Source organism: Podarcis melisellensis (assembly GCF_964234715.1).
Source record: "Podarcis melisellensis genome assembly, chromosome: 3".
NCBI lineage: Eukaryota > Metazoa > Chordata > Lepidosauria > Squamata > Lacertidae > Podarcis > Podarcis melisellensis.
This window is the reverse complement of record NC_138530.1, coordinates 30,670,546-30,690,326: the sequence shown is the minus strand read 5'-3', so window position 1 is coordinate 30,690,326 and position 19,781 is coordinate 30,670,546. Positions and strand designations below refer to the sequence as shown.

General features: G+C 41.8%; 2 protein-coding genes across 2 annotated transcripts in view; one reads left to right on the top strand and one right to left on the bottom strand.

Moving 5' to 3' along the window:
* The window catches only part of TP53BP2 (tumor protein p53 binding protein 2), a 47,856-nt gene extending 37,456 nt beyond the window's left edge, over positions 1–10,400 (top strand). The window contains exons 14-18 of the mRNA XM_081903747.1: positions 1,832–1,969; positions 2,156–2,289; positions 3,079–3,245; positions 4,506–4,705; positions 9,604–10,400. Of these exons, the coding sequence (XP_081759873.1) occupies positions 1,832–1,969; positions 2,156–2,289; positions 3,079–3,245; positions 4,506–4,705; positions 9,604–9,645 (681 nt within the window). The 3' untranslated portion in view covers positions 9,646–10,400. The remainder of the gene's footprint in view (positions 1–1,831; positions 1,970–2,155; positions 2,290–3,078; positions 3,246–4,505; positions 4,706–9,603) is intronic.
* A 664-nt stretch (positions 10,401–11,064) lies between these two features.
* LOC309365678 (calpain-2 catalytic subunit) overlaps positions 11,065–19,781 on the bottom strand; it is a 35,850-nt gene continuing 27,133 nt past the window's right edge. Inside the window, exons 13-21 of the mRNA XM_081903990.1 lie at positions 19,155–19,191; positions 18,224–18,289; positions 17,987–18,044; positions 17,802–17,866; positions 16,371–16,439; positions 15,874–15,952; positions 14,975–15,091; positions 13,589–13,647; positions 11,065–12,274 (exon numbers count right to left, since the gene is read on the bottom strand). Of these exons, the coding sequence (XP_081760116.1) occupies positions 12,251–12,274; positions 13,589–13,647; positions 14,975–15,091; positions 15,874–15,952; positions 16,371–16,439; positions 17,802–17,866; positions 17,987–18,044; positions 18,224–18,289; positions 19,155–19,191 (574 nt within the window). The 3' untranslated portion in view covers positions 11,065–12,250. The remainder of the gene's footprint in view (positions 12,275–13,588; positions 13,648–14,974; positions 15,092–15,873; positions 15,953–16,370; positions 16,440–17,801; positions 17,867–17,986; positions 18,045–18,223; positions 18,290–19,154; positions 19,192–19,781) is intronic.

Sequence of the window (19,781 nt, the reverse complement as noted above, 5' to 3'; positions counted from 1 at the left end):
GTTTTGCTTTGTGCCAGTTTTGAGTTGGTTGCCTGTGCAACTAGTATCTTGTGAGAGGAGGCATGGGTTGTTGGAATTCTAGCCATTAGGATGTTTCAAAGTTTGGCATTCTGTTGATTCTAGAGTAGTTGAAGATAAGACGACATTGTGAGTCACGTCCTCCTCCCTTTTCACTATGCGCTGATGTCAGATTTGTAATGTATTCAGGTGGCACATGCAGTGCTCATTGGCAGCTGTTGCCCCACCCTTTTCACACAATGGGCCTTTGTCACATATCCTGTCTGTGTGCGTCGTGCTCATACACAAGTCTCCGTTTCTTCTTTTTTACCCCACTTGGCATCTCCCACACTTTTGGGCCAGCTTCAACATTCATTCTTCCCACAGTTTTTGCCCTGCTGCTTTAAATCATCTAGCATGTTTTGGGACTGGATATAACTGCCCCTTGGAACTGCTATTTGAGCTGTGCCAGCATTATGTTAATAAGTAACCCCAGTCTAGCAACGTTGGTATTGACTGGTATTAATTGTGTACTTACACACACACACCAGTTTTTGCAAGAAAGTAGATTCTGCAAAGAAGAGAAGAGTCACCCCCCTCTCTCCTGTGGTGTGAATTGAACAAAAGTAAACAGGGTTCTTTTTTATCCTGACATTTAATAAAATTTACATATGCCTCTGAATAGTGTTTATTGCTGCTTCTCAACCAGCTGGGGATATCTGGTTACGAAATAAGTACTGAACACAGAAATCCTGAGTCCCTTCCAACGTTTTGGTTCTGTGATAGCGTGGCAGGATCTGAGCTGTATTTCAAGCAGCCAGGTCCCGATGGGCACAGGGTCTAAATCAGGGGTCAGCAAACTTTTTCAGCAGGGGGCCGGTCCACTGTCCCTCAGACCTTGTGAGAGACTGGACTATATTTTGAAAAAAAATATGAATGAATTCCTGTGCCCCACAAATAACCCAGAGATGCATTTTAAATAAAAGGACACATTCTACTCATGTCAAAACACGCTGATTCTTGGACCATCTGTGGGCCGGATTTAGAAGGCGATTGGGCCGGATCCAGCCCCCGGGCCTTAGGTTGCCTACCCATCGTCTAAATGGATCCCTTGACTCTTCCCTTTCCACCTCAAACCACAGTCATTCTTCTTGGCCCCACCCCTTCAAACTAAAAGACATTTTGATGAATATGGCAAACTCCCTGTGGCCAAAGAAAAACATACATGGTAACTTTTTATTTGGCTTTGTTTGATTGTGTGTATTCACCTCTTTATCCCTCTGCTTCTTCTCGGCACCCTTTGTCCCTTGCTTCTGCTTTCCTCATTCCAGCCATAATGTGGCATATATCGGTTAGTAGAGCATGAGACTCCTCATCTCAGGGTTGTGGGTTCAAGCCCCACGTTGGGCAAAAGATTCCTTCATTTGCAGGGGGTTGGACTAGATGGCCCTGGTGGTCCCTTCCAGGTCTACAATTCTATGATTATGGCAGCGACTCCCTATTGTTCACATTGCTGTGCTCCTCCCTTTCTCGAAACCGCTTGTGTCTAGGACTCTAGGAGCACTGTCTGGACATGGTTTACTGATAACAATGGTTACATTTGGGAAATATTTCCGAGGGTGGAGTATGCAAACTTCTTTTTATCCAATTGAGGCGTTTCTTTTTATCAAATTGAGATTTTCAGCACAATACTACTATTGTTTATTGTAAATCAAAGCTTTTAGATTCCCAAGGAGATGGAATTGTGCTAATTGTATCAATTTTTAATCATTTTGCATTTTTTTCCCATTGCAAAAAGCCCCTACAAACTATTTTGCTGTCTTTTCCTCTCCAGGGCAAGAGGACCAATTTGCGCAAAGTTGGCTCAGACAGGATTGCCCATGGAATGCGAGTGAAATTCAACCCCCTTGCTTTGCTTCTTGATTCCTCTCTTGAAGGAGAATTTGACCTTGTTCAGCGGATCATCTACGAGGTATGAATTCCATGTTTCCCATATTGAGGGCTAAAGCCATTCAAGAAACGGTATAGGAGAGCCCCATGTTTGAACACTTTCAGATGGTAGTAGAGTTACACCAACAAACTGGGATGTATGAAAAGGCACTGGGATTAATGGAAATCTTAAACTTAGCACCCAGTGTCTCTTTCTCTCTCTCTACAGGTTGAAGATCCCAGCTTGCCCAATGATGAGGGCATCACTGCACTTCACAATGCTGTGTGTGCTGGCCATACAGAGATCGTGAAATTCCTGGTCCAGTTTGGTGTCAACGTAAATGCTGCAGATAGTGATGGATGGTAAGGACAATTTTTGGCTTCTTAACAGAGCATTCCAACCTGTTCTTACGCTGTTCAGGTTAGCATTCAGATATGACAATCCCACTAATATTGCTGCTTTTCTTGTGTTTTTTGTTCCGTTTCCTGGAGTGGAGGAGTGGGCACCAGTCAAACAGAATAGTTGGTGGTCTGAATAGCTCTGAAATGAAGCTCTGGGTCAGACTTTTGTCTTCTGTCTGAACCGGTGTTTCCCCAACCCTTGGGTCTCCAGCTGTTTTTTCAGGCTGCAATTCCCATCATCCCTGACTGCTGGTCTTGCTAGCCAGGGCTGATGGGAGTTGTAGTCCAAAAACAGCTGGAGACCCAAGGTTGGAGAAACACTGAGGGGATGTTTGGGATTATAGATGGCAAAAGTGTCTCTTCAAGTTGAAATGGGATATTATAGAATGGATGTGTGAAAGTGGGTGCCTATTTTGGACATTCGAAGTAGTTGTTGGTAAGAGGAAGTGATGAAGCTTATTGGTGGAGCATCTGTATTGCGTGCTGAAGGTTCAAGGCTCAATCTCTTGCATCTCCAGGTAGGGCAGAGAGAGAGAGAGAGAGAGAGAGAGAGAGAGAGAGAGAGAGAGAGAGAGAGAGATTTGAAGCCCTGGAGAGCCTCTGCCTGTCAACATATATAACACTGAGCTGTCCTAAGAATCAGGAATTCCTCCCCCGCCACTAAGCTTTAATTTCCCTATTTTTCATATTTTAATAGTCGAAGGCAGTCAGAACAGTCTGTCACTTTTGCTTCCTCCTTGCAATCCCCAGGACCCCACTGCACTGTGCAGCATCTTGCAATAACGTCCAAGTGTGCAAATTCTTAGTGGAATCGGGTGCTGCTGTTTTTGCCACAACCTACAGTGACCTGCAGACTGCGGCAGACAAGTGTGAAGAAATGGAAGAAGGCTACACGCAGTGCTCCCAGTTTCTTTATGGTATGTACTAGTTTGGCGTTCCAGTTAAGACTGTTGGATTAGAACCGCGGAGACCAGGGTTCAAATCTATACTCAGCTGTGGAGTTGACTGGCTTAGGGAAGGTCAAGATAAACAGAGGGATCTTCCTACTGTTGGTGAAAGCACTCCAAAGTAGGTGCATGGCTTTTTTCTTTTTTCTTATGGAGAACGTACCATAATAGTGGACATCACAACAGAAAAGTCCTTTCTCCAGATTCCCACTAATCTGGAATTGCTTTTATGTGGTTTTCCTTCATGGGTTTAGAAGCCAAAGAATAAGGATTGCTTCTGTTCCGATTTCTGGATCGATCAAGCATGCCAAGTCCCTGGCCTCTAGTAATGTAGTTTACCAAATATAACCTTAGTTGGTTAAAAACAAAACAAAACATTATTTGGTCCTTTTTTGTTTTCTCATAACTTCTTCATGGACAACAATTATTGGTCTCTTCTTTATTTTTTTAAGGTTACTACGCTTACTTTGAGGTTACTACGCTTACTTTGGACAGTTTTTGGACACAATTTTTTACTTTGTAGAAGCAACAACAACACAGATGGTGTGCTAATTGTTGCTGTTTTAGGAAGTCTTTTCACATGCTTTCCAGATAGGAGATTTCACCCCCCCCCTGCACTTTGTGTTTCTTTCTAGTTAGTGTATTGCTCCATTAATTGGTTGGAAACTCCCTACAGCCTTTTGGAAAAGCTCTATTAGGTTTACAACTAGCACAAAGATTAGAATGGTCTTACCTCTGTTTACAGTTAATGGAAAGACCACAGCAAACTACAGTTCCCATAAAAAAAGGTACCCCTGCCCATACGGGCCAGTTTTGACAGACTCTAGGGTTGTGCGCTCATCTCACTCTAGAAGCCGGGAGACAGTGCTGTCTGCGGACACTTCTAGGTCGCGTGGCCAGCGTGACGAAGCTGCTCTGGAGAACCGGCACCAGAGCAGCACATGGAAACGCCGTTTACCTTCCCGCTATAAAGCGGTACCTATTTATCTACTTGCACTTAAGGGTGCTTTCGAACTGCTAGGTGGGCAGGAGCTGGAACTGAACGACGGGAGCTCACCCCGCCGCGGGGATTCAAACCACCAACCATGCGATTGGCAAGTCCTAGGCACTGAGGTTTTACCCACAGCGCCACCCGCGTCCCTATTGGACGCAGTTCCCATATTGGAGTATTAAAATGAAGAAATGTTTTGTTACGAATCAGTTGCTTAGTACTCTCTTTCTGCATTGCAGGAGTGCAAGAGAAAATGGGAATAATGAACAAAGGAGTTGTGTATGCTCTCTGGGATTATGAAGCTCAGAACGATGACGAACTGTCCATGAAAGGAGGAGACTGCATGATGGTTCTTCGCCGGGAAGATGAAGAAGAAATAGAGTGGTGGTGGGCACAGCTAAACGACAAAGAAGGATATGTGCCACGTAATTTACTTGGGGTAAGTAAAAATTAGCATCAGAACCATTGCAAAGCATTTGTAACCATTACTTGCACCATTTGGCTTTATAACTCGTCTGCCTCTGTTTGTGTCCACATAATAACCCTGTGAAGTAGGTTAGGATGTATCCCATAATGGCAGCAATGCACTTGAATTATGATCTTCCAAGTTTCAGGACTTCAATACTGATGGACTCTTGATATCTTTTCACTAGGGTGTTATAGGCTGAGGGTATACTTCTCCATCTTTTTGAGCAAATTATTTCTTTTTGTGGTGCAAAAGTGCTCTGTAATTAGCCAGTAAAAGAAACAGGGCTTTTGGAAGGCTTCCTAGTCATGTGATCTTACCTAGAAAGTTTCCTTCCTGCTTCTTCTGCTTAAATCTTGGCATGCTTGCAGATTGAGGAGAGTTTTGCTTGTGTGTTTATACGGGTTTTTGTTTTGTTTTTTTAAAAAAGTGGCTTCCTTGTATTTTCTAATCATTTTGAGGACAAGTAAAAGTTTCATAACAAGTTACAAGCCATTCTTTACAGGGAGAACTGTGTTTTGAGCTCTTTTCTTTTCTTCCCTTTTCTTTCTTTTCTTTTCTTCAATTTGCTGCCCTTGCAGCAATGTGGCAAATCTCTTTGGACTATATTTTCCATTTATATCATTCTGTGCCTCCACAATACATTAAGACAGTAGCAGATGGACTTTGGCATCACTTTATTTCTAAGTCCTCTCTTTGTTAATCTTTTTATACATGTCTAGTATCTCTGGTCTGGCAGATAATCCGTCAGTGCTGGTAGGGTCTTAACTTGTCTTGGTTTCAGCTGATTGATATTTGATTCCTGGCAGTGCTACATCCTCAAAACAGATAATTCATGTGTTCACAAACCTGAACATTTTCAAAAGCCAGCTTTGAAGGATTGGAATCCTTGTTCTTTCAAAATCAGCTTTATAATTGAATCTCTTCTCATCCTTGTATTTGTCAGAAATATTGCTCTGCTGGTGCTTATCTGTGCTTAAAATGACTTTCACCAAACGTATCTTTAGAACTCTTAAGAACAGTCTCCCCCCTTCAAACAACTATTTCTAATATTGTGCAGATAACATGTTAGTATTTTTATAAAATATTTTGACATTCTTGTTTTTCCAACCCATAGTCCTCCCTGGTTAAGCCTTTTGCCTCATTACTGATTGATAATTTAGGGAAGCAAACACTCCATAAAGCGTCGTAATAATGAATTATGGCTGCTGGATGAAGGCCATTGAAGTAGGGGTGTATTTATAGCAGTGTTGCCCCTGGGCAGAAGAGACCTGCTGCTCCCACCATTTTTCACCATGCCAAGACAGGTGAGGGAGGAGGCTCAGGTGAGGGAAGGTTTGCTGTATATTGCAGGGCTGCCTCCTGATTCTGTAACTGTCTCTTCAGTAGCTGCTGCCCAGGCATCTTGCTCACATCCAAGCCAGTCTACCAGCCATCCCTGCTCTGCTGGTTGCAGCCTTTTCCTCTCCCCGGTTCAGGGCAGGGAAGGAGATCCTACCACCCTAGACTCTATCTATCCTAATGGTGGCAGTGGGGCGACTCAAAGTAAAATAAACCAAACATGGCAAGGAGACTGGAGCTCACATGTCAACCTGCCCAGACTGGAGCCCTATTGCATGCTCATTGGCCAGAAAAACACCGCCAACCAGCCAATCGGATGGGGATTCTGTTCACCATCATCATCACCACCTCCTTCTCCCCATACAGTTTTATTCCCTTTTCTGTGCCAGCAAAAAAAGCAAAAGTCCTCTTGCACCATCTGAAAGGAGGCTACTAATCCCCACAGTGCCCCAGAATGCTTGCTGCTGCCTGTCCCCATTGGCTGCCCTGGGGAGCTGCCCAGTTTGCCCTCCTGTTAATACATCTCTGCATAGCAGCACTGCTGTTTTTTGTGCTATAGCAATAGACCAAAACAACGTAAGGCACAAGGAACCCCTGCAAAAAACCAAACGAGCTTTAAAATAAGAAATGGGTTATGCCCATTTTAATGCACTGTCTACTAAAGCAGTGGTTGACAGCTGAAAGTGGCCTGCAAATGAGTCTCTTGCTGTTGTATCAATTTATGCTTCTAGAATGATTGTCCAGGGCTAAAAGTCTCAAAACACTTCGCTTAAGATCTCTGCAGATTAGTGAAAGTGCCAGGCTGTACCAATCGTGTGTTTTTTTAAAATGAGCGCACTGCCGCTAAGTTTTCGGGTCTTACAGTTAGCACATGATCTGCTCTTAGAGGGCTTGCCAGCCAAGCTACTTGTCCATCACAGCGTTAAGGTGTGGAATTTTGCTCTGAGATCACAATACATTTGCTACTCCCAGCCCAACTGTGTAACATTTTGGCTCCTGCCGTAGAGCTCCAAGATACAGTGGTACCTCGCAAGATGAATGCTTCGTAAGACGAAAAACTCGCAAGACGAAAGAGGTTTTCGTTTTTTGAGTTGCTTCGCAAGACGAATTTCCCTACGGGCTTGCTTCGCAAGATGAAAACGTCTTGCAAGTTTCAATGCATTCCTATGGGAATTTGGTTTCAATGCATTCCTATGGGAATCCGTGCTTCGCAAGATGAAAAATTCGCAAGACGAAAAAACTCGCAGAATGAATTAATTTCGTCTTGCGAGGTACCACTGTACTAAACTAGTTTGGTATTTGAATGTCAGCTTTGCTTTAGTGCTTCCACTCACTGTTGAGCATTCTTGGTGAAATGCTCTAGCCATTTTCATGAAATGATTGATATTCTTGAGATGTTGAGTGACATTCACTTCAAGATACTTAGCCAACAGGAGGATAGCAGTTTTATTGTATCTTCTTGGGATTTCTCATAACTACTTTCCCATTTGATGCTGATATGCATTTCCGGAGTCCAGGTAAGCATGCCCTACAATCAGAGCAACTTAATAGACATGCCTGGAAATGCCCTTCTCTGCAAATGGAGGGTAAAAGGTAATTGCATCTAATTGGTTTTGCCTGTGGCGTTTCTCCTGTGATTTCAGCAGACCTCAGCTCCTGAGGAAGAAACTTTTTTTCTGCATGGAGAATATGCGGGAAGCAAAGGAGATGTGGTTTCTTAAATTTCCCTTTGGGCTTGTGTCAAAGACATCAGCTTTCACTTTTTACAAAAACCTGTCACAAGGCAAAAACATACTCCAGACTCCCAGATTCTCTGCAGATGAAGTGCTTAGCTCCTAAGGCAACCCAAAATTGTGCACTTCTGAGTGTGTTCAAGGAGTCTGTCCCATGTACCAAGGACCAAAACGGGGGTGAGCAGCCAATTTTGGACAGTATCTAACTTACACATCCTGTCAGCACAAGGATTTGCGCTTCTGCAATGTACCCTTCCCCTCTGTTTTAGGGGTTTCTCCAACTGTCTGGAGCAGATTTGGGGCGGCATGCATGTGGGAAATTTGGCTGAGCAAATGTAAATCCGTGTGCTGATGGGACATGTTATTTGGATACTGTTCATTGTTGTTAGTATGGACTGTTCAACCCCACTTGGATCAGTTGGCTCCAAGGTGGTCCAAATGAAATAAAAGGGACTGTGTGCAAGAGAACTTGATGTACAGTGGTACCTTGGGTTAAGTACTTAATTTGTTCCGGAGGTCCATTCTTAACCTGAAACTGTTCTTAACCTGAAGCACCACTTATAGCTAATGGGGCCTCCTGCTGCCACCGTAGCACGACTTCTGTTCTCATCCTGAAGCAAAGTTCTTAACCCGAGGTAATATTTCTGGGTTAGCGGAGTCTGTAACCTGAAGCGTATGCAACCCGAGGTACCACTGTATAACTATTTATTGCATCATCAGTACTCATAGTGCTTTGCAGAATACAAGGCAGATCTCTGCCCAGAGCACAGGGTCAAGAAGAAGAGGAGTACATAAGCAAGAAAAGGGTATGCAGTTTCCCACTAGCAGAGCACCTCTTGCCTTGAGGTGGTTTAATAAAGATTTTTTTTAAGGGAAGGGCAAGCCCTGCTATGTAAAGAGGCTGGTCAGATCAAGGCATGACACATGGCAAACTAACACCCACTTCCCTGCAAAGAATAAGAAAGTGGGCAAAGACCAAGGTGGCCATGGGAGAATGCATGTTGCCTCCCCTTGTACCTGCCACCCTGTTCCATTCAGAGCAGTTTCAAGTCAGTACAGCAACTTTGCAGTACAGCAACTTTGCAGCCCTGCAGCAAAGAGGATTTCCCTCTCCCTCCTCCTGGGGTGGAATATAGCCAGGAGCCAGCTGCTCCCTTCTCTTCCCTCTGCCACTAAAGGTGGCCCAGAGGTAGCAGACCTAATATGTAGACATTGTTGTCAAGGGCCGCCCAAAAAGGCCTCACGGGCCGCATGCAGCCCTTGAGTTGTGTGTTGGACCACCCTGATCTGAAGCATTGCTTCTGCCATTCATACCCACTTGGCTGCTGCTAGCAATTGATGCAGACCTGTAGAGTGTGAAGGTTCCCTGGAGTTGGCAGCAATTTTTAAAAAGTGAATTGGTAGATCAGTTTTGTCGGCTTCAGTAGGAATTGCTATGGCAACGTATGTGTTTTTACAAAATATAAATTGCACAGTAAAATAAGCACAGATCCTGCTGATCTATTCCTTTTTATACAAGTAACTCACGAGTTGCAGGCATTTAACTTCTATGCATTCATCTTTATGTGCTTGGCAATGAGAAATAAAAGGGGTTGGGAAGCGTTTGTGGGGAAAGAGACTTTGGCAGTCCCACCCACCATTGAGCTCCATCTGTTTTGACTCTGTGTGATGTTGGCTTTATGTGCTATTCCTGGAATGTAACCCCAACATAAGTTGAGAGTCACCTGTATTCAGGATTTGTTAAGCACGTCTTACGTACCTTGAATTGCTTATTTTATTCTCTTTCTCCCTCCCCAGCTCTACCCAAGGATTAAGCCAAGGCAAAGAAGCTTGGCGTGAAAACATTTTGAACCGATTTTATGAAGTACCAGCCGCAGGACGAGTTTATCCTTCTTACGGAAGAGAATGCATTCTTTGTGGGTTTGCGCCAATCTCGGGAGACATTTCTATTTACAGTGTGATATGAAAGCAATACTGAGTGTGCTTTGAAAACAGATGAAGGATAGAGTGCATTCACAAGTGGCGGGAGACATTCCCCAATCTGGAATGCGACTTTCAAGCAAATGGATTTAGCTCCATTTAGGTAAACTAAGCCCTATTGGTCAGTCGCTGCCCCTTTTGCCTCTGCAGGTGGCTCCGCCCCCCTAATGCTAATGTACCAGCAAGAACCAATCATTGCTCATCTAGACAGTTGTTCTCTTGCTCCTCTGGTTCCCTTCTCTAAAAAAGGGCCCAGTGCAAGTTAACCAAGCTTTTCGTACAGAAACAAATAATGAACATTCTGCTTACGGAATGTATTTTAGTAGCCGAGTTAATGGTGTGAAAATGACATAATGCATCTTAATAAATAAGGAACCTAAATTCAGTTTTGAGCAATAACTTTCAAGGGCAGTAGCATTTTAGGATTTCCAAAGTATTTGAAATGTGTTATACTGCAAGTAATGTAGTTTCTATAGTGTTTTTTAAAATAAATCTTGTCTGTGTTTTGTAACTTGAGCGTTCGATATAGAAAACCTGTGTACTCTACATCTCACAAATTTTGTTATAACTATCTTTTTATTCTTAACTGTGATTAAATTTTTGCTTCAGAAATACCAATTTGTCTGGTGTCAGCTTTTAACACTCGGCTTCACAAGGCTTCTGTCATTGAGCTGCCCTCCATGTGCTGACAGGGGCACATGAAAGAGAGACTACAGTTCGTGACTCCTTTATATAGTCAGCATTCTGTGGTTATTAGGTTTGGAAGATGTTCTCTCTGACCTGCAATTTCTATAAATTGCACTGCACCTCGTATCTAAGCCATGTTGGTTTATCCCAAATTGATTAGTTTACACTGCTAACATTGAGATTTTTAAAAATATGTTTACAAAGAAAACCCCTTGTATCAAAATTGTTTACTTGTATTGGCAATAACCTGCCTGCTTGAATGATGATCTTCCAAGCTTCAGGACTCGATAACTACAATATTGATGGCTTCTTGATAGCTTTTCACTAGGGTGTTATATAGGCTGTGAGGGTATTGTGCTGACTCCTCAGTCTTCTTTAGCAAACTTCTACTTCTTGGTGTTCAAAAGTGCTCAGTTAATTAGCCAGTAAAAGAAACCAGGTTTTTGGAAGGCTTCCTAGTCATATGATCTTACCCAGAAAGTTTTCTTCCTGCTTCTTCTGCTTAAATCTTGGCATGCCTGCAGATTGAGGAGAGATCTGCTGTGCATGTACATTGTATTTTTAAAGTGAGTTTCTCTTTTGGAGCACAAATTACTTTAGAAATTATTTGATTTACAAATTGGAAAACCAAACACGTTCTTGCATGTCTTTTCAAAACTGATTGTGGCGTGTTAACAATTTTGTTAGCGGAAGAACACATTGGATTAACAGCAAATTGAACAGGTCAGCTGCCCACTGTAAATCCATACCTTGGATATGGCCTTTGCCTTGGTATGTGATGTGTGAACCCTTTGTAAGAACGCTATCAAATCTTGAAAATATCATGCGCCATACTTTTCTGAAATGGCTGATTTATCACTGTCTACACATTACAGCAGTAGACACCTTGATGCTATGTAATCCTAAGGAATTTACACAATTCTCAGCAGTTTAAATGTTGCTAGTGGACTTTATAATTACCTTTTAAAATTCCTATGTATTAGGGGAATGTAAGCATCTTTCAGTCAATAGTTCATTTAGTTGTAGTATGCATAAGGGAAGCATACATTTTATTATGATTTTCTGAATGGCTGCTGATATGGATCCAACTGGTAGCAAATTTGCTCATGGTGATCAAGTGCAGACTTCTTGATTTCATTAAAGCTATGAAGATGTATTGCTGATCAAACCAAGAATATTGTTACTTCACTTAAGAACCATCATTCCACATTTTCTTTTTTAAAAAAGTTTGGGATTTAAATATCATCTGGTGAAAACTAAAGGTTGGTATAATGCATGTAATATTTGGCACGAAACTGATTTTAGTTGATTAGTTCAAGTAGCATTCTTAAATACTGTACTTGGGCTTGGAAAGTGAAGTTGATGGTGTAAGTTTATTGCTCAGCATCTTGAGGATGCATCTTCAGATGTTTAGGTTCTTATAATTCTGAATAATTGTAGGCTGAATGACGAATGCTCCATGTTGCCATTTAAAAGAAGACCGCTACTCATCAGCTTTCATTTAAAACTAACTTCTTGAAATTAGCAAACTTAAGCAAATTAGCTCAAGCAAATAAAATAGAATTACATAAAAAGTTAAAAGCTTGTATACAGAAGCTACCAAGGTAAGTAACTTCCACGGTGTGCTCATTTTGCTTTTTCAGTATTCTTCTCTTGCTTAGCAGCTTCATTCATAAATATAAGATATGCAGTAGCTTTTTTCTTTTAACGCTCCATTTTGGTCTTGGATTGATGTTCACGTTCCTAGGAGAATCTTCAGCTGAGGCTCATGGCTTCTTCATATGATAGTAAAACACACCCACTATGGGACAGAAAGAAAAACATGTTACAAACAAGTGTCCCTCCGCCCTCTTGGAATATATTCCGTGAAGCTAGACCAAATTTAGTATCTGTTTCGTAAAAGGAAGTTATCTATCCGCAAAAAGCACTTGAGGCTAAAAGAGGAAGTGAAATTCACTCTATAGAAGAAGTTGTTGGCAGCTTCGCTTCTGAGAATGAAAAAATGAAAGAAAAGAATGAACACTAATCCCTCTTGGTGTTTTATTCCTATGTAATGAGGACTGCTAACTTTACAATATATCAGATGACACTGGCTGTGGTGTTATCCTGCCAAAAGGCTACATGTTGCTCAGTTCACACACAGTTTTGGAATTGTTAGCCTGCTCCCAGATATAGTGGATAATGAAAAATATATCAGGAGTAGGAAATGTACTACTGCACCCCTAAAATGATTAATGAGCTGCAAATCTGCCAGCACATGAGTGACTTCTGCCATTAGGTTGCTTGTTCAGACACAGAGAAAGCATTAAATTTGGCTGAGGCAGCTCTGCAATGGACTCAGTAATTTTATGTATCTGGTCCATGTATGTTCACATGCTGCTTCCATATGATCAAAGGGAAACGCAAGATGGAGAACGTTTGCATGTAAGCTATATACTGCTGTTTCTGCCTGTGTGAGTCGGCTGAAGTCCCGGATTGTTTTTCCCTTGGTGCATCTGCAGAAGTACAAACAGGAAGCGCTTGTAAAAGCCAGTTCACGTGCTTTTGTCTTCAGAGATGCAGGGGCACCATTTTTCATCTGCCACATTATATGTTTCAGGAGGAAGTAAATATAAAGCAGCAGTACACAAATTCCACCAGTGTACTTATTCTACATACATCTGACCAAGGGTGATGGTGTGTTAGTGCTTCATACATCACTTCAAACCTGCAAGGGTGTTCTACATGCAAAACAAGATTGAAGGAGTGTGTACCCTGGCCCAAGGCTCATTGGTGCTTGTTCATGCCCCTGATTATATTGAACCAGCAGTTCAATAGTTGCAGGAAAATCTTAAACCTTGTGCAAAATCTACTGCCCTGTGCTTTTGAGAACACAAACACCACTTTCTTTCCAAGTGATCATTAGCTCTGGGTGAAAATGCGTTCCTCTCTGCTGGATGTTCCTGGAAATTTGGTAAAAAAGAAATAAAAAGTATCTAGTGTCTAGCCTGTATGCCAAATACTGTACATATCTAGATTGCAAATTGCAAACAAAAGCTTTGCAGTTCTTCCTCTGAAGTGACTCTAGCCTCTGCTAGAATTGTGCTTTTGGATCTTGATAGGAGGAATAACTTACAGTGACAAGATTCATCTGTATCGTTCCTGTTTTCTCAGTATCCAGTTTCTTAAATATCTCTGCATAGAGAGGAAAGAGAAAGAACAGCAGAGTATTAATAACAAAGTGGAGGCTTCCCGGAAAAGACAAAGCAGCAGTGAAAGGTTTCAGCATGAGGAATAAGGGTGAAAGCTGCAAGTTCTTCATCATCATCATCATAAAAAAGACTTAAATTATTTCATACTAAAAAGCATTCATTGTCAGAGGATCACAATACATACTTGAAGGCTGACTACTGTAGCTTTGCATTTTTCTTATTTTAAATGAAGAGCCATATGCTTTTTAGTGATGGATTTGATATTTTTTTTTTTTTTGCTTTTCTCGTTCCTACCATTGGCATATGGATTATTTCATCTTGAACTCATTCTCACACCTTAAGATGCAATTAAATTGTCTGAGCAGTCCATTCATCTGGCTTCCCTGCAGTGAGAAGGGTCATGATGGTACCTCCCTTCCTGCTTGTCCCTCTGCACTACAGCAAACAACTGGGAACATAATTTGGCCATGTGGAAGAAGACTGACTTCTTTCCACGCCAACAACCCCTCTCCCAAAAGCCAGCCATGTGGCTGGAAGAAGCTGCAGTATGGCCTCCTCCCACGTGGGCCCATATCATCTGTCATTACTGAAGCCGTCTTGGGCAAGCATTTATTCTATATATTTTTTCATTGCTAATGTTTTTGTTGAATCACTTTGAGACGTTTCATAGGAAGTGACTCATAACGGAAGAAAATAAAATAAGTGCCTTGTGTGCTGCCAAAAATACATTCAGAAGGTGACTAATTTAGCTTTTCCTGCAGGGGGGTGTTGTAATGGCAGACATTACAACAGCATCATAGAGCTGCCAGCACAGGTGAGGTGTTTTGTTTTGTTTTGGCAGCCACTGCTTTGCCAATGGTATTTGAACTACACCTTCAACCTGCATGTATAAGTTGATATGGGAAGAGCTCAATCTTGCACTAGGACTGTGAAAAAAATGTCTAAGCTGCTTGACATGGACTCTGCACTGAATGAAATTGCAGCCAACCTGATGTGTGCTACTGTATGTAACGTACAAAAACCTTACTGCACCCATAAGAAGCATTATGCCATCAGGCACAGATTATTATTAAACATGTACAGCACTATACAGATATTTAAAGATAGAACTGTCCACAGGCTCAAAGTGAATAGACTACAGCGAAGGAAGAAGAAACCACAGGAACTTGCTGTGTAGAAACACAGGACAACCCCCCCCCCGAACCTCTGGAAATACAGCATGCGTTTTTTTTTAAAAAAATCCATAACATGGTTTTAGGATGGAGATCTTAATATACGGTAAATGGATGCTGCGGCTGTGAGATACTCACTGAACAAAGTTTCCAGTCGAATCAGGCATCGAACGAAATTGTCGAAATCGATTATCAGCTGCTCATCAGCAAAACGAGCCACAATGACTTGGTGCAATTGGCAATCCAGCTTAAAACCTACAGCACAAGGAAGCAGAATCTCATTGGCACAGGTGCATTCTCGGGTAGTGTAACCAAACACATGGTAGGGGTTGCCAACCATTTTGTATTTTAGAAAACCCTGATCAAATAAACATAAGGTTTGTGCACTGGAAGCTACATATCTTGGCTGGTTGTTGTTGGTTTTTAAATTGGCTATGCTGTCTCCAGGATGATGAGCAGAAATGTGTGCCTGCTCCCTGAATAAGGCCAATTTTCTGTGAATAAGCCTATCGCTGTATAAAGCCCAAGCTGCCTTTGTTTAAGATGACTGTACAAGAAGGAAAACATGACTCATGATTTGTTAGCCTGCCTCTTATACAAACAAGCAAGCAGGCACACCCCAGCAGAAATGGTTTGGTTTCTTTCATGTGACAATAATAGCTTTTTAGCACACCGTGTGTCCCTCTATGCACAGGTTGCAAGAAAAAAGAAATTGGATAAAATTGCTAGAAATTGGTGATTTGGAGCTTTAATCTGAACTCAAGCTGGATTTGAGTTTGTTGGAATCTCTGCTAACTTCTCTCTCTTACATAAGGATGTCGGCAAACAGGATTTTAAAAGGGCAAAATCGAGCTGTCAGAGATGCGCAAGGGAAACCATTTCAATTCTCAGGAACTTGGCAACGTCTTTGCAGATTTTTCTATTACGGTTACATGTTTTGTATTATCTTAGTCATACTATTGCTTAATGTAAGTTTGTTATGGCCTTTGGATAGAACAACAAACTTATGAACTTTACTGTAACTGTATAAGAGGTACCTGCTGCTTCTAAAGCTTTCCGCATCTCATAGGAGTTCATGGTTCCAGAGCGATCGACATCCATGTCCCTATAAATTTTCTGCAGAACACAAAACCCAGAGTTAGAGGCCTGACAGCACTTCAAAGCAGAGCAATCTTTCTGCAAAACAATCTCTGTGCTTCGCAATGATGCCATAAAATGCTCCTTCCATTGCTTTAATCTATTCCCATTTTTGCGGGCGTTTTTCTGGGATGAATTTAAAGAGCTATGCCTGTCTTTCTTAAAGTTACTCTTGCGCTCCATAAACGTGACCTAATAATAGTGTCATAACTGAGCACTGCTACTGCTAATGGTGCATTTATATACCCTGATCGCAGTAACCACTACAAGGCCACTGTTCATACATATCTGCGCTAACAGGTCCCAGGAAGGTTAACACACTTCCACAGTTTTAGATGCCAAAGTATGTTTTAGGTAACAGAAGTCTCCCACACGTCATTTAAAGATGTCTTCTTACCTGGTATTTCTGAATCTTTGTCCAAAGTACATTAAATTCCTTCAGTCCCAGCTTACCGCTACCATCAGTCTGTTTTTAGTTAGGGATATTTCGATTTCACAAAGCAAACCTAATTGCTCCCCCCCTTTTTTAAAACAGTGGTTATTTTTGAAAATCAGAGTAGATAACAATGCCAGTCCCATTCTAGATTCCTTTTCCTATGTACTGGTAAACTCCCTGATGTATTTTACATGTTTAAAAAGCAACCAGCATCAAAACTTGATTAGAACTCCAAATTTCCTGACACCTACCAGATTATCAGGCGTGTTGTGAATACCCAGGTTGCCTTCGTGGCAAAGAGTGTTTATGATCTGCTTCAGCTGGTGAGTCAACGGTGCATTTTTCTGGAGAAGGATAGCTTTGCCACTGTGACTCACATGTGGGTAACCTCATGCTTATAAAATACTGCAATGTGCTCTGTGTGGGGCTTCCCTTATAGCTGGTTAGCCATGGGCACAGTAGTGCCCCTTAGTTGGTACATATCACACCAGTACTGAGGGACCTGTACTGGCTGCTTATTAGTTACTGAGCCAGTTTTAAGGCATTCTAGCTTTCATATGAAGCCCTAAGCTACTCTGGGCCCAGGTTACCCAGCGAGGACATTGACCTCAACAAATGGAACTCTTGCCACAGTATGATGATAATTGACTTATGGTGATATGGCGGTGGGCTTTTTCACTAGCAGCCCCAGTGACATGGAACGCATTCCCTGTTGAAATGTAAGAGGCTCTTTTGTATTGGCATCCTGCCTTTGAAGGTGGGCACATTTACAGAGGGACATCTCTGTCATTATTTCTCAACCAGAGTCTCCTGCTTTTATCACTTTATTGTTTTAATGGCACTGTCTTATTGTGTATAAGGCTATTTATATTTTAACAGTTTGTATATCTTGTGTTATATATACATATAGAAAAAAAGAACCTATTTTGGCATGTAGCAGTATATAAATTAATAACTGATTATGACACTATGTATACGGGCTACTTCATATCAACGCTACACTTAGGTCAATATTGTCTCTTCTGACCAGCAGTGCATCTTCAAGGTATCAGCTGAAGGTATGATGTTAACTCTGGTACAAGTGTATTGCCTGCATACAAAACTCGTGTCCCAGCACTGATCCATATAAAGCCCCTTCAGATATTAGATATCTGCTAAAATGCTGCAGTTGTGAATGAATCAGATTCCCCCCCCCCCCAATAAAGCATTTCCGATTCTCTCCCTTAGGTGGGTGGGAACATGTATCTCATAACTACAAGGTGTTTCATCAAATCAAAGGGAATGTTGACAAAGTATGTCACAGTTAGGTCTTAAAAAACCAAAAACCACTCCCTTCCCTATTATATTGGCCCTGTAAGCAGAAAGCCTGTAGATTTGGAAGAAGAAGGATACGTCTAATAGATCAACCATTATTTTGCATGTTTCAATGCTGAAGCCATCTGATTTAATATCTTGGCCTGCAAAGAAAAACAACACACTTATTACACACAAACAATGTACTCTTTCTGTTTTCAGCATTCACATTTGATTTTGTGGGGAACTGTGGATGTTCACAGGACTGCGAGAGAAGAACTTACGTTTTGCCATGACTTTTTTCAGAATGTTGCACAATTCAAAAGCGGAGATCTCAGCATCCTGTGGGCAATGAAGGAACAACCACAATGGCTTACTTTAAATGATCACCTCTACTATCACTGTGAATCAGCATGTTTTCCCAGATCTAGTTCTGCATTTTCGAATTCTGGCTCTTAGAGATGGTGCATTTTGTAAAAGAGCCACGGGCCCCCAACCTGATGGAAAACCAAGCTACTCACCTCTCCAGCTAATTGCCTAAATAGTTTCTTAAAACTGGGTTCAATTTCATCTTCTGTGAGTTCTTTCTAGAAAAATGAATGGCAGGGGAAACATCAGCAGAGGTCTCTGACCCAGTAACTGTCAAATATTTAAGCAAACAGATTCCTCTTCTAGGCCTATATTAAATATATACATAGATATACATATCCTTTTGCTAGGGCAACGAATTAAAATTTAATTTTCACTCTCAATGACTGGTTCGAATTCTGTTCAGATTGAATAATGCATAAACCCTCCAGAGAATCTCAGGTTGCTTTTTTTCATACCGCAGTGTTAAAGATGACAAACTGTTCAAGATAAGAAACCCATTTTACTATTTGCAATGAAGTACAGAAAAGCCTATCAAATCCAATGTCAGAAATGTGTGCATAGAGGGCAATGTTCCAGTGTGGGTTTTTTTTTTAAAAGATGTTGTTAACATTTTAACCTCAGTACTGAAAAATAAAAGTATAAGAATGAAGCCCTAATTGTGATAAAATGTACGGACAGCCTCAATAATGGAGGGAGAGGACCAAAGCCGTTGGTACATTAAACCTGTGAATCAGGACTGGCAACACAGTGTGTATCTCTCTGTGTAGGCAGGATTAACCCTTTCTCCCAGCTCTGCTGTTCTAGCCAAAAACAGACACTCCACCCCACCGGCAACCCTGCAGACCTGGGTTTCTTTGTAAGTTAGCAAGCTCCAAAATTCAGGGCCCTCAACAGCAACAACGGTCTTCTATGAGTCAATAGGTTAATGGTGGCATAATCACTCCTAAAAGCTTTGTGCATCTTCTATAATCACTCAGAACCCCCCCCCCCCAGCAACCCTGAAAAGCAAGCACATGTTCTCTCTTTTGCCTGTAGCACTTTGCCGTCAGCAAAAACAAGTTTCCATATTAGGCAGCATACCTCTTCAATATTGGCTTCAATTTCATCATCAACAACTCTAAAAATGAGCAGAGGAATGGCTGTTAGTTTTATTTCATGCAAGCAGACTTAGATTGACATTTGAACTTCTAAAGAAGGGTTGGGGGGAATCTAGGAGTTGGAATTCAGCAACATCTGGAGACCCATAGTTTTTCTACCCTATTCTAAAGGTTCCCTGGGTATTTAATATTTGGAAAAGTTTCTCTCTGCAGCTGCTACAGGTTTGTAACATTCAGGTATACCCAAATGAAGCAGATCATTGGAAACTTAGGGGTCATTTTTTGTACACATTACACAGAATTAATTTTTTTGAGTGAGGGCCTAAGGCAGAGGCAAGGAACCTGTGGCCCACCAGAGATTGCTGAACTACAACTCCCATCATTCCTCACCACTGGCTATGCTGGCTGGGGCTGATGCGAGTTTGAGGCCAACAACATCTGGGAAGGCCTCATCCCTGGCCTAGGTGGGCAGTAGGTATTTTACCTTCAACTTCACTGAGTAGCATTTTAAGTGAAATCATTTACAACGTGCACACCTCTTCTCGGCACTGACAGCGATGGGAAGGGGAAAGCGAATGGGGTGATGGAGGGTTGTGAAGGCAACAACACA